Genomic DNA, 12,881 nt, shown 5'->3' with positions numbered 1-12,881 from the left:
CCGCCAGGTGAGCGCGGCCGCCGGGGCGGGGGGGGCCTCGGGATGCGCCGCCCCCGCGGCGGGAGGCGACCCCACGGCAGCCGGGGCGCCGGGCGGGCCCGCTCGAAGCAGCCAGGCCGAGCTGGGGGGCGGGCGGGGAGGCGTTGCCGGCGCTTCCCCAGCCCGGCGCCCTCCGGAGGCCTGGGCGGCGGTGCCCGCCCCCCCGGCGGCTCCGGGAGTGCTGGCGGTGGCAGCCCCGAGCGCCGGGGAAGGATGCTCGCTCCCGCCGCCGTGGCCGAGGCCGAGGGCAGGTGTGACTGGGGGCCCCGGCAGGGAGGCGTCCTCAGCGTCCTCGCCCGTTTCTCTTCCCCGCTTTCCCCACGCGCCGCAGCAAAGGCTGCGACGGGCACCATGAAGAAGCAGGCGTCTGGGAACGGGAGGGGGCCGGATGCGGCCCCAGCGCCCCAGCGAGGCGGACGGGTCATCGCCCGGCTGGCCGAGGTAACGCGGGGCCGTGGCTGGCTGGTGGGAGCGGGGGGCCGACCCCCCGGGGGCCCGTGGCTCCGTCCGCTCCGGGGAGACGCGCGCAGAGCGAGGGCGGCCGGGCGCGTCGCACGGTCCCGGCAACCCCGGGCTGGGCGCCCTCTGCTCTCCTCCCCTGCCAACAGTACGTGGGCTCCTTCGTGGTGGAAGATGCGGAGCTGCAGCAGAAGGTCCAGGCGATCCATCAGTCCCTGCAGCTCCTGAAGGTGAGGGCAGGGATGGCGGGGATCACGTGGGCCCTTTGCGCGTGCACAGAGGCGCTCCCGCCGCCCAACTTCAGCTCCCCTCAAGCGGATCTCTGGCTCCAGGGATACGCATTCTGCAGAGCTGCCGAATTTCCCTGCTCCACTTTGCTTGTGACATTTCTGTGCTGCCTGATCTCAGAAGCGCTCTGGGCGTAGGGGGAGGCCGCTGGGCACCCCCGCCTGGCTGGCGGCCCTTGGGGGAACAGCGGGGTGCTGGTCTCGCTCTCGCTCGGCTGGGGTGGGCTCTCCGCACTTCCCACCGCGTCTCTTGCCGGTGATCCTGCCCGCGGGATAGCGCTGGCTCGCTGGGCTCTCCCCTCTCTCCCTCTCTCTCTCTCTGCCTTTCCCTGCCACCGTCACCGGCCTCCCAGGACTGCCCTCGGCGGCGATCCGTCGTCCTCAAGTTCTGCCTGCAGGGCCTGAAGATGTGCAGCCTGGAGGGGGAGGTAGGAGATGGGAGGATGGAGGCCGCACTGTGGGAGAAGGACTTGCCAGAAACGGCCCCGGGGGGGGGGGGCAATCTCGCTCACCCTCTGCCTGGCCAACCTCAGGGGCTGTTGTGCGGACAGAAGGGGGCGGCAGCGCCCGCGTGGCCCGCCTGCTCCGGTGGGGTGGCTGTGGGGACGGGAGACGCCGCCCATGCTGGCCCTCGCTTCTTGGCCACAGGTGCTGCTCATGGCCCATGCCCTCAAGCGCATCCTCTACAGCACCTGGACCCCGGCCGACTGCCAGTTCGCCTTTGTGGCCCGCAATCCGCACAGCCCACCTAGCCAGCTCTTCTGCCACTTGTTTGTCGGCAGCCAGCCGAGCGAGGTAGCCCCACGGGGGTGGGGCAGTGGGTCGCAGCACGGGTGGGGTGCGTCCCCGCCTCCTGGCTCTTCGCACGCCAGCTTCCACACGTGGCCAGGTGGATTATTTTCTCAGTTTATTTCTTCTTGCTTGCAGCATTGTTCCCCTGCCGTGCAACCAAAAAAAGCGCCTCTGCCTTCAGGCATACAATCTGAAAGACGGCACGCGAAAGGGGCGGGACTTGTGGGGGGGGGAGCAATTCCCACCTTGGGCACCAGGTCACGCCTCCGGTGTTTCCCCCCTCCAGGTCCAGACTCTGCACTTGCTGCTCTGCCGCGCCTTCCAGCTCAGGTACCTCCTGATGCACCCCGAGGAACAGGACTGGCCCACCAGTGGCCCTGCTCCACCAGAGCCTGGAAGACCCCTGGGAGTCTCTCTGGACAGCCGGGTGGTGTGGGAGTCCCTCAGTCCCGAGGAGGTTTCCCAGAACGTCAATGCGCTGGTCTCCTTCCGGAGGCTCCCCTGTCCGGGCGACTTTGGCAGCTCTGTCAGTGTGGTAAGCGGCCCGTCTCTGAGGGTGTCCCCAGGGATCAGGTGGGCAAAGGAGCCAAGTGGCGCCTGGCAGCAGAAGCCGCACCTGCTACGGTGCCAACTTAGCTTCCAGCTCTCCTTGGCATTCCTTCTGCCAGGTTCTCAGCGGTCTCCCTTCTCTGGCTGGCGGATGTTCATCCTGGGAGGCAGTGGGGTGAGGCCTCTGGCTGAGGGGCACAGCAGTCCGTAGACCCCAGGAGCAGGGAGAGGGCCAAGGGCGCTCTTCACGGATGCTCCTCCTCCGGCTGATTTATGGGGCAGCCCTTCAGGGGAATGCCGGGGGAGACGCCCTCCCTGCCCCCAGTCAACAGGTGGGCAGACAGCTGTGGGTCCAGTCCAGCATGCAAGCCACTCCCCTTCCGCTCTTGCGAGGCCGATCCTTTTCGCGGCACTGCTCCGTCCCCCCCCGCGTGGGTTCTCCAGGGAACACATCTGCTAGCCTTGCTGGCCGTGGGCTACCTCCTCGCCAGAGGTGGCCTGCCTGCACACATCCGTTGCCGCGGAGCTAGGGCGGGAGGAGGCCTTGCACCCACCCTGCTGGCAGGCCCGGTGGGCAGCTGGTTTGCCACCGCGTGCCCAGAGCGCCGGGCTGGGTGGGTGCAGGTCTGACCCAGAAGGGCTGTTCTTTCGTTCTCCTCTGGTGCTTCGAAGCGTTGTGCTCCTGGGGGAGGCTGATCCTGTCTCTTCCGCACTGTACCCCAGAGCGAGAGGCTGGACCTGGAGGAGAGGAGCCCCGCGGGCAGCTCGCGCCCTGGGAACCCGTACTGCTCCCCGATCCTGGTGCGCAAGAAGGCCATCCGCAGCAAGATCCTGCGCTCCGGAGCGTATCGGGGCTGCACCTTTGAGGCACAGTTGCAGCAATGCGCCCGGGAGATGGGTGGGTGCTCTGGGGAGGCAGCAGGGGCTGGCCGGCCGGGAGGGGGTGGGCCGGGGTGGGGGCGGGGAGGCTGATGCGAAAAGCCGTGCCTCACTCCAGGCTGGCTTTGAGCTCCTGCCCTTCGTGTCTCCGGAGTCCTCCTGGGAAGATGGCCTCCTCTGTGCTGCGCCACGTAACTCGCCTTGCTCCTCTTCCCTCCCGGGCCCCAGCTCACAGCAGCTGCGACAGCAGAGCCAGCACGGGGCACTTGCCGGAAAGCGAGAGCAGCCTCCTGGAGAGCAGCTGGTCCTTCGCGGGCCTCAGCAGGTGAGCGGGGCCTCCACGTCCCGGCCTGTCGCAGAGCTCTGAGGCCGCCGTGTGTCTTGTCAGGCTCTGCCCAGAGGCCCACATCGAAGGGAAGGCCGGACAAGGAATGGAGGCAATTCCAGTGCTTTTTGAACCCGTGGCAGCCCTTCCCCAGGAAAAATGTTTATAATGCTCTTCAGAAGTCAGTTTCTTAAGTTTTTTGGGAGAAGAAACAGCCGTGGAAGTACACGTTTCAGTATAAGTGCCTCCTTTTTGCCCAGCCTTTGTCTGGCTTCTCGAGGAGGATCCCTTTGGTTCTCTGGTGGGGAGGCCTGGGCGAATCGCCCTCTTTCTGCACGGAGCTCAACCCCCGGAAGGTTGCAGCCTGGGGCTCCCCGGCGGGGAAGGCCTGGGGCGCGAGTGTTGCTTGTTCTTCAGGAGGGGAGGCTCCTGCCCCCCTCCCCTAAGCCCCCCCCCCCGTGCTCCCCCAGGGACGCTGGCTTGGCACTGCTCAGGCGTGACGTGTTTGGGTCCTTCCTGCTGTGGCCCGAGCCGGGCTCCTCCAACCAGTGGTGCCTTACGGTGAGGACGCGGTGCGGAGTGATCCCTTACCAGATTTACAGGAGTCAGCTCGGGAAGTACTCCATTGAGGTGAGACCTGAGCAGGGGTTCGGGGTCGCTCTTCGCCCTCCTGGCCGTTGTGGGCTGATGCCTTGGGTACTGCAGGCATGGTTGCCCTGTTTCGACTCCTGCCGTTCGGATGGGACTGCTGGAAAACAGGATCGAGGCATTAGCTGAATTTGAACCATGCAGAGTTTCAGATCAAGTCTCGAGCGCTTGCTTGTTTTCCCATTGGGGTGGAAGGTGGCCCCCTCCCCCTTCCCCAGCGCCCTGACCTTTCAGCTGTGTGGCCAGGTCGGGCTGCTTCTGGCTCCCCAGGTGTGCTCCCACAATCTTTCCAGCTCCCATGAAGTACTAGCTCCCATTTACTCAGCACTGGCTAGGCCTCATCTGGAGTCCTGCATCCCATTCTGGGCACCAGGGTTTAAGAAAGATGCAGACATGCTGGGAAGGTTTCAGAGGACGGCAAGAAGGATGATTCAGGGACTGGAGGCAAAGCCAATGAGGGAAGATTGAGAGAACCAGGTATGTTCAGCCTCAAGAAGTACTTGAAGGACTGTCAGAGGAAGGCCAGAATCTCTTCTCAATGACCCAGAGTACAGGACACAGAATAACAGGCTCAAGTTGCAGGAATGGGGTCAAGTTTCAGCCGGTGTGCCAATCGGAGCGGCAGGCTGAAACCTCCGGAGGGCTGTACACTGCCCACCCCTCTTCTGGGCCCACCAGTCCACCCTCCCTCCAGGCCAACCTTCAGTATCCAGGCACCCTCCAGCTCTGCTGGATTAAAATTCCTGTGCTGAGGAAGATGGGAGTGGGAGTCCAACACATCTAGGCCGCTTTAGGTACAGATAGCAAATTCTTCCTCGAGAAATAAAGCTTTGCCTCGCCTTGTCTCTCCTCGCCTCATGGTATCTCATGCACTAATGTCTTCCACCTCCCGTGGCTGATGGCTCCTGTGGTCATTAGAACACGTGGCGCAGGGGCTTCGAACGCCAGCCATGTACTGTGCTTGCCGGCTGCAGGGTTGGTCCCTCATAACTTCTGGTTTCTTTCCCCACCCGTGGAGCATTTGAATGTGGAGTTCCCCAGCATGGAAGCCCTGCTGGACCATTACTCGGGGATGCAGGGCGGCCTCTTCTGCCCCCTGGCCACAGGCCGGATCAACCACTGCTACGAGGAGCACGACTGTGTGGCGGAGGATGGCTGGCGGGAGGAGCGGAGCCGCCGGCAGGCCTCGTGGCTGGGCAGCAGCAGCCGGTCTCTGATGGTCCTGCCACAGCTGGGCTGACGCTCGACAAAGAACTCTGGGGCCGCGTCCACCCACCACCCCCGCTGATGTCCCGGCTTTCCGTGGTGTTGCCTGCTGCATCGTGCTTTCGCCCCTCAGCTGGTCCGCTCATTTGCGTGAAGCAGCCTCTCTGGTACAGGCCCAGGCTGTGCCATTAGCGCAGGGCCGTCGACAGCAAGCGTGTCCCGATTTCTCTAGCCAAAGGGGTGTGGCCAAGCTTTTCCGTCACCTTGGTACTCCAGGGAGACAGTGCGTGTGACGCTCTTCCATTGACTGCAGTCCCAAATGGCGGGTAGAGGCAGCCTGTAGTCCCCTGCTGGATGATCCGGCCGTAGTGCCCCTTATCTCTGCTGGCTGTTTTTAAGTTTATATTCGACCTTTCTTCCTTCTGCCGGGAACCCACAGTGGCTACAAAGGCCTGCCTCCTCTCCATTTTACCCTTACAACAGCCCTGCGAGCTAGGTCAGGCCGAGAGCCAGCGTCTGGCTAGTGCCGGCGAGGGCTGTAGGCCACAGCAGCTGAGGGCCACCCTGGCTACACCTCCGAGTAGCATGTCTCGGATTGCTCCGCCAGCCCCTCTCTGGGCTCCCGCTGCCTCCGCAAAGGATGGCTTTTGCTGACGGTCACAACGTGCAAGGCCTGGTCCAAACATCGCTTTCCCCGCTGTTGCTGCCCTTTGCGCCTTCTGTAAGATGCTTCCGAGCCCGCGAGAGGACACGTCCTGTCTATGCCTCTTCCCTGCCCCGGGCGGGTAAGAGCTGCAGCGCCTCCTCTCTTGTGTGCCTGCTGCTGTCCGGGTTTTGTTGCAAGACAGTGCCTGGCTGAATGTCCTTCTGCCAAAAAGAATAAAACTGAAACATGGTGCCCGAGCTGGCAAGGGACGACAAGGGCACGTTAAGAGAACGTGCCCTTGAAAGGGAAACGCCAAATCCCCACGGGGTCCGTATGACACGTGAGCATGCTGGTCCCAGTGTAATTTATTGTCGGTGGGGCGCCGTCGTTATATTTCGAGTATGTTTCCATGTAGATGTTGCGCAAATATATTTGGATTGCAAACCAACCCTCGTTTCTCGTGTTTTGGGGGGGGGGGTCCTGAAGGCCTGCGCGCCTCCGTTCCCATAGCAACAGCGGGCCCGCTCGGGATCCGTCGCGCGTATCTAGGCTGCGCGTGTCCCGATTGGCTGCCCGGGAGCAGAAGGGGAGCGGTGATTGGGTGCTGGCGGAGCGAGGCTGGGAGTTGTTTGTCTTCGATTGGCCCTCCGCGCGCACGAGCTTGCCGCCACCGTTGTTCGTGATTGGCCGGGAGGCTTCTTGGGCACCGCCTCCTCGGGGGCGGCCTCAACCACTGATTGGCGGCGACGGGCATCCGCTTCCGGGTTGCCCTGCGCGGAGAGAAGGAAGATGGCGGCGGCGTGCGGTGGGCTCCGGCTGCGGCGGTGGCGGCGCCCCGGAGGGATGGTGGCGGCAGCCGTGGCCGTGCTGGCGGCGGCCCTGCTCCCCTGGGCCCACGCCGCAGCCGCTGGCGGCGGTGGGTCCCGCACGCTGGTGCTGCTGGAGAATATGAACCTGAAGGACACGCACTCGCTCTTCATGCGCAGCCTGGCAGGTCCGCGCGGCGGCGGCGGCGGCGGCGGCGGCGGCGGCGGGGGGGGGGGGGGAGAGGCCTCTGCCCGTAGAAGGCCCCGCGGGCGGGCGGGCGAGCAGCCCCCATCGGGCGCCTCCCCGCCGCTATCACCAGCACGACTCGCACGCAGAGGGCGCTGGCTGGACTGCACGCCCCGTCGTTCCTCGGCTGCCCATGGCCTACCGCCGCGCCCCAGCCTGCGCGCGGAGACGGTGCGAGTGCAGATCCCGTTATCTGCACAGTCAGAACACGGAAGGCGGTGGACTGCAGGCGCTGTCCTCGGCCCAGCCAGTCTCCAGATAGGCTGAAGCTGCGTGCCCCCTCCTCCCCCCAGCGTGCCCATAGAGGTGTTGGGAATGCGTCTCCCATCATCCCTCAGTCAGCATGGCCAACTTGCTTGCTGGGCTTCCATCGGGAAGTCGTGGCCAAGTGCTGGCTGGGAATGCCTTTTTCATTTTCATGATATGCTGCTGACATAATAGTGTGCTCTCTTTTGCATTTCTCTCTCTAGACCGGGGCTTTGATCTAACCTTCAGGACTGCTGATGACCCAGGACTGTCTCTCATTAAATATGGAGAGTTCCTGTACGATAATCTCATCATATTTTCTCCATCTGTAGAAGGTATGAGTTTTGCCTAAATGGATGTAGAAGAATCAGCAGTGTAAATAATTTACTCACCTTAAATATATGTATGCTCACAGCCTTGAACAGCTAAAACTTAGTATTTGTGCACTGTAATAGTATTTCAGAGCTTGACTTCCTATTTGTTTCTGTGTATATCTAGTCCATTTTGCGGAAAGTGCTCTAAATATCAGGTGTGCTAGGGTAGCCTTCAGTTTATATTGCTGTCTTCCACTCTGCATGATGTTGCCTTTGAAGATAGTTCAGAAACAATCTCATGTAAAATGTGGCAGCTAGACTGGTAATGGGGACTGAAAGGTCTGAACACAGGCCGTTGATTCTAGCTCACTGGCACTGCTTGCTTGTAATTTTGGAGCCTGATACACTGTGCCTATTTTTTGTTTTAATATCTCTGAAGCCACACGCAGCCTGAGATGACAATACCCGGCAGAATTCTTCTCGTAGCATGACCCCATCCATTTACTAGGTTCCCTCCCACCTGAAAGGGGTTTGGAATGTTTCAACAGGCTTGATTGCGCCACCCACAATTTTGGAATGCCATCCCCCAAGAGACCTTCTTGTATAGTTAAGTTTTTACGGCAGGACGTCTTGTGTGGTTCTCAGATGACTTATTGTTGATGGCTAAGATTGCTTAGAGAGATCGATTCATGCGTGTGGAGGTGTGCTGTTTGCTTATTATACGTGTGCATGTGAACTTGCTGTATTATCTTCAGTATTGCACTTTTATTCACTTTAATTTCTGTAAACTGCCTAGAGAACTTTGGCTATTGGGCAGTGTGGAAACTGAATGCATGAGTGAAATGAAAGACAAACTTGGGGCCGTGCCATTGTTTCTGTCACCTTTTTACCAGCACTGACAATTCCCCCCTTGTAACTAGGTGAGGTGAGTTTGTGCGTTAGTGCAATGGCAGTGGTGGACTTTTTCTTCACGGAAAGTGAACAGCCTGTGAATTGCCACACTGAGGTCAAAGCCGCTCACCTTGTGGGTAGAGGCGATCCCAGTGCTGCTCTGAGACACTCCTGTGTGCCTTTGCGTTGTTGTGCTTGAGCAGCCTGGGTGCTTCCTTTCAGATTTTGGAGGCAACATCAATGTCGAGACGATTGCTGCTTTCATCGATGGAGGGGGAAGCGTCCTGGTGGCGGCCAGCTCAGATATAGGTCAGTAAGGCAGACTTGGTGCCATCCCAAAATGGGGTTGTGCGTGCCCATTTTCCCTGCCTCTGCTGGGAGCGGGTGATCTTGTAGAGCAGGCGATGTATGGTGTGAAATCTTGTGGACGGTAAAGCCCGAATTAGACTCCCGGTCACATTGGCTCTGACCCCCTGTGGCTCCCCTTTTCTGTACAAGCGAAAAGGCACTGCCTTTGCCCTTCCCAGGTGACCCGATCCGAGAGCTGGGTAGCGAATGCGGAATCGAGTTTGACGAAGAGAAGACAGCCGTCCTTGACCACCACAACTATGATGCCTCGGACCTGGGCCAGGTGAGCGGGCTGTGTGGCCGCCCTGGGGCTGACAGCTGCCCCCCGCCTGTGCCTTGTAGTTGCCGGTGCCCAGCTGCGGAAAGGGCGGGGCTGGAGTGCGTCGGCCGCCCTCCTCCTCAAGGCCGGGCAGGCGGACTGCTGCTCCTCGAAAGCTGCGGCAGCAACCAGAAGCAGGCCAAGTGGCCCTGGGGCTGCCGCCCGCAGCAGTTTCGCAGTGGCCTCTTACTGCCTCTTGCAGCACACGCTCATCGTGGCGGAGTCTGAGAATCTCCTGAAGGCGCCCACCATTGTGGGGAAGAAGCCGCTGAACCCCATACTCTTCAGGGGGGTCGGGTGAGTGCAGCGACGTGGGGACGGATGCCGGGGGCTTGGGCTTGCTGTGCCCACCCTGCTGTGCCCGGGCTGCCTCGGATGCAAGCCATTGTAGTCCTAAGGGGATGCGCAGCGAAAACCAGGTCCTCTGGTACAGCGGACGCGCTGTTTTGCATCGAATGCTCTTACCAGGATCCCATTAAATTCCCAGCCCCGCTGCAGCCAGCCACACACGCACGAGCTGCAAGGGGCCTGTGGGTGTCTTGGGAGGCCCCTCCCCATCTGTAGGTGGAGGGAGAGCTCCTGGCCACTTTTGGTCATGCTGGCTTTTCCCTGTAGGATGGTGGCTGACCCTGACAATCCTCTCGTCCTGGATATCTTGACGGGCTCCTCTACGTCTTACTCCTTCTTTCCTGATAAACCCATCACACAGGTAGGTGGAGGAGCCTCGCCATTTGCTCTGCCACAAGGAAGAGCTTGGTCAGAGGCCGCTGCCACTGCGCCTCTGGATCCAGCACAATGAGTGTTGCATTTGGGTTGCCCAAGAAGCTGAATTAGGCCCCTCCAGCAGCCTTCCCCAGCCTGCTACCCACCAGGTGGACTGAACCGCTGTTTCCACGCTGTCTCAGGGACCCAGGGGCTAAGGCGTGCTTTCTAGTTCTGCTTTTCGCCCTTCACAGTGATTTGGGGCAGGAGGTGGTATGGGTCCATCTTACATGTTGGAGGAGAGGGTGAGGAAGGGGGGTCAGAGGGGAAGGCAAGTATGCAACTTGGTTCAAAAGTTCTTTGCTTTTAACAAATACTTTATCAAGAATGTTAAAAATACAAAGACCCCCCATGATGGCTGCTCGTAACGAGGTCTGTGTGTCCCCATAGTACCCTCACGCTGTTGGAAAGAACACGCTCCTGATCGCAGGCCTGCAGGCCCGCAATAACGCCCGTGTCGTCTTCAGCGGCTCCCTGGATTTCTTCAGCGACGCCTTCTTCAACTCGGCTGTGCAGAAAGCAACCCCTGGCTCCAAGAAGTACGTGGCGATTGGATGCTGGATCGCTTGTGCAAAGGCACTGAAGTGCAGCCCGGAGGGGTGTCTCGGGTTCTGTGGAGTCGGCTGAGCCAACAAAACGCTTTTTCCCATACCGGGGATGGCTCCTCCGTCCGCTCCAGAGAAGGGATGCATTGCGGCACAGAGCCAGCGTTTCTTTTGCAGGTTTCTGATTCTCGCTGCTTCTCCTGCAATTCAGGTACCCCAAAACGGGGAATTACGAGCTGGCGCTGGCCTTGTCCCGCTGGGTGTTCAAGGAGGAAGGCGTTCTGCGTGTGGGCGAGGTGTCTCACCATCGCGTAGGGGAGACGGCACCGCCGAGCGCGTACACCGTCACCGACCTAGTGGTGAGAGCTCTGCATGGCTTCCGCTCGCAGGGTTTGGTTTCCCGTGAGCCTGCCTCTGGGTGTCTGAGCAGGGTCTCTGTGTTGCAGGAGTACAGCGTTGTAATTGAAAAGCTCTCGGATGGGAAGTGGGTCCCCTTTGATGGAGATGATATCCAGCTCGAGTTTGTCCGCATTGACCCATTTGTGAGGACTTTTCTCAAGCGGAATGGTGAGTTGGGTTTCCCTTCTATACCATGTTATCTCGCAGCCTGGGGAAATGGTTTGTAAGTTACTTGCTGCGTTAAAATGTTGTAATCATATCTGTATCGCTTGACTGTATTAATTCCCCTAGAAAAGACCCGTGTGGTGAGAGTGGGCTCAGCTGTGAGTGTGGGCTCAGGCTATCGGGGTTGGAGTTCCCGCTCAGCCGTGGAGCCAGCTGGGTGACCCTGGGCCAGTCACAGACTCTCAGCCCAGCCTACCTCACAGGGTTGTTGTTTGGGGGATAGGATTGGCAGCAGAAGAACCATTATGTAAGCTGCTCTGAGTTCTTGGGGAAAAGTGGGCTACGAATATGAACAAGCTGGGCGTTGAGACCTGCAGAAGCTTTGTCTGCGCTGAGTTGCAGTTCTCAGCCGTCCGTAGAAGTGCGTGCAGGAAAAGGCTCCGCTGGCAGGCTCCGCTCTGTGGCGTGTGTGGCCCATCTGCGGCTGTGAGACCTGGACTGTGTTTGGCTCCTAGGAGGGAAGTACAGTGTCCAGTTCAAGCTGCCAGACGTCTACGGCGTGTTCCAGTTCAAAGTGGATTACAACCGGCTGGGCTACACCCACCTGTACTCCTCTACGCAGGCACGTGGCAGCAGCTCTGTGTTCAGGGACCAGGCGGCCAAGGGCTGCGGGCAGGCAGGTGGCGCGTCTGCCCCACTGCGGGCCGCCCCTCATTGCAGCCGGCAGTGAAGCTGCAGGTGCCCGTGCGCGTCGCTTCTGTGCGGGCCTCGCTCGTGCCGCTGCGGTGGACGATGGCTTGGTGGCGGTGGGGCTTCGGGTCTTCTTTGTCCTGCGGTGTGTCCTGTGGCACTTACTTCCGCTCTTCGCCAGGTGTCCGTGCGTCCCCTGCAGCACACGCAGTACGAGCGCTTCATTCCCTCGGCGTACCCCTACTATGCCAGCGCCTTCTCCATGATGGTCGGCCTCTTCCTGTTCAGCGTCGTCTTCCTGCACATGAAAGAGAAGGAGAAGTCTGACTGACCATCTGCCAAGAGCCGGGGCCAAGAACGGGGGCCCCCTCGTCCAGGGCACGAGCCCCGAGCCGTATTGGGGTGCGGAAACTCCCGGGGACTGGCGTCCTCGGGATCTCGAGACCAAAAGCGGGTATTTGAGGTTGTGGGCAGAAGATACCTCAAGGAAAGTGATCGGCTCCTCCATGAACTCTGTGGAACGCATGTGCCCCGTCAACATTTCCCAAGCATTTTTGCCACCAGGGTCTTTGTTTCCAGATCGCTGTTTTCCTAAATAAAGAGGCAATTCTCTCCTCCCTCCCTCCCTCCCTGCGATTGTCTTTATTGTAATGTTGTATTTCTTAAGGAGACAGCAATTTAAGCACCTGCTGAGCCTGGTGTCAAGTGGAGCTTAGAGAGGGTAAGAAAGAGGGTGCAGTGCAGATAGTCCTGGCCAGGGGTGTCTTGAATAATTAAAACCTGAATTAATCTGTTCTGATCTAGAGGGTGCCCACTTTATGTGGGGAGGCAGGGATGGCACTGACGCTCTAATGAGACAAAATCGAATTCAGTGTGTTTTGTGCCAGACTGTTCTGTTCTTGCTCTGGCTTTTTGGTGTTATGGTTGCTCTTTGCTTTAAAAAATGGGCTCATAGAGGTGGTGGCCAGCCCTGGCCATAGCACCGAAGGGCTACAGGCCCTGGCGACTGCACTCGGTCCACGAACCAGAAAGGTTTAGGGTGCGACCCTGGGCCTGCCGAGAGAGAAACGGGGCCTACAGTTCCCAGCAGCCCCTGGCGCAGCACGGGCGTCCGAGAGGACGGGAGTTGCGGGCGCCTTCTTGCCCCGCACATGGCGCGCGCGGCCCGCACGGGAGCCGGACGTGCCGGCCGGCGCCGGGGCGTGGCCGCGCATGCGCCGGGACCGGCGCCGCGCGCCCTTTCGCGACGGCTGCTTTGCGGCGGCGGGGTTGTCGGGACGGGCCGGCGCGCGCCTCGGCGGCCGCCGCGATGCTGCTGG

General features: G+C 60.6%; 3 protein-coding genes across 3 annotated transcripts; all 3 read left to right on the top strand.

The window, feature by feature from the left end:
• Positions 1 to 42: 42 nt before the first annotated feature.
• LOC123018795 (translation initiation factor IF-2-like) lies at positions 43 to 923 on the top strand. Its single transcript, XM_044421169.1, has 2 exons — positions 43 to 480; positions 648 to 923. The coding sequence occupies exons 1-2, from the start codon at positions 43 to 45 to the stop codon at positions 921 to 923; spliced, it is 714 nt and encodes a 237-aa protein (XP_044277104.1).
• A 510-nt stretch (positions 924 to 1,433) lies between these two features.
• On the top strand, positions 1,434 to 6,267 carry SH2D5 (SH2 domain containing 5). The gene is made up of 6 exons (XM_044421257.1): positions 1,434 to 1,580; positions 1,864 to 2,112; positions 2,850 to 3,024; positions 3,234 to 3,330; positions 3,801 to 3,960; positions 4,997 to 6,267. The coding sequence occupies exons 1-6, from the start codon at positions 1,443 to 1,445 to the stop codon at positions 5,216 to 5,218; spliced, it is 1,041 nt and encodes a 346-aa protein (XP_044277192.1). The 5' UTR covers positions 1,434 to 1,442; the 3' UTR covers positions 5,219 to 6,267.
• Positions 6,268 to 6,605: 338 nt separating this feature from the next.
• DDOST (dolichyl-diphosphooligosaccharide--protein glycosyltransferase non-catalytic subunit) lies at positions 6,606 to 12,183 on the top strand. The gene is made up of 11 exons (XM_044421256.1): positions 6,606 to 6,824; positions 7,354 to 7,464; positions 8,557 to 8,643; positions 8,862 to 8,965; positions 9,204 to 9,298; positions 9,617 to 9,710; positions 10,154 to 10,302; positions 10,520 to 10,667; positions 10,755 to 10,875; positions 11,388 to 11,494; positions 11,744 to 12,183. Exons 1-11 carry the CDS (start codon positions 6,620 to 6,622, stop codon positions 11,891 to 11,893), a joined length of 1,371 nt encoding a protein of 456 aa, XP_044277191.1. The 5' UTR covers positions 6,606 to 6,619; the 3' UTR covers positions 11,894 to 12,183.
• The last annotated feature ends 698 nt before the right edge of the window (positions 12,184 to 12,881 follow it).

This window comes from Varanus komodoensis, unplaced genomic scaffold, assembly GCF_004798865.1.
Source record: "Varanus komodoensis strain SLA01 unplaced genomic scaffold, ASM479886v1 scaffold116, whole genome shotgun sequence".
Lineage (NCBI taxonomy): Eukaryota > Metazoa > Chordata > Lepidosauria > Squamata > Varanidae > Varanus > Varanus komodoensis.
This window is presented reverse-complemented; position numbering and strand designations above follow the sequence as displayed.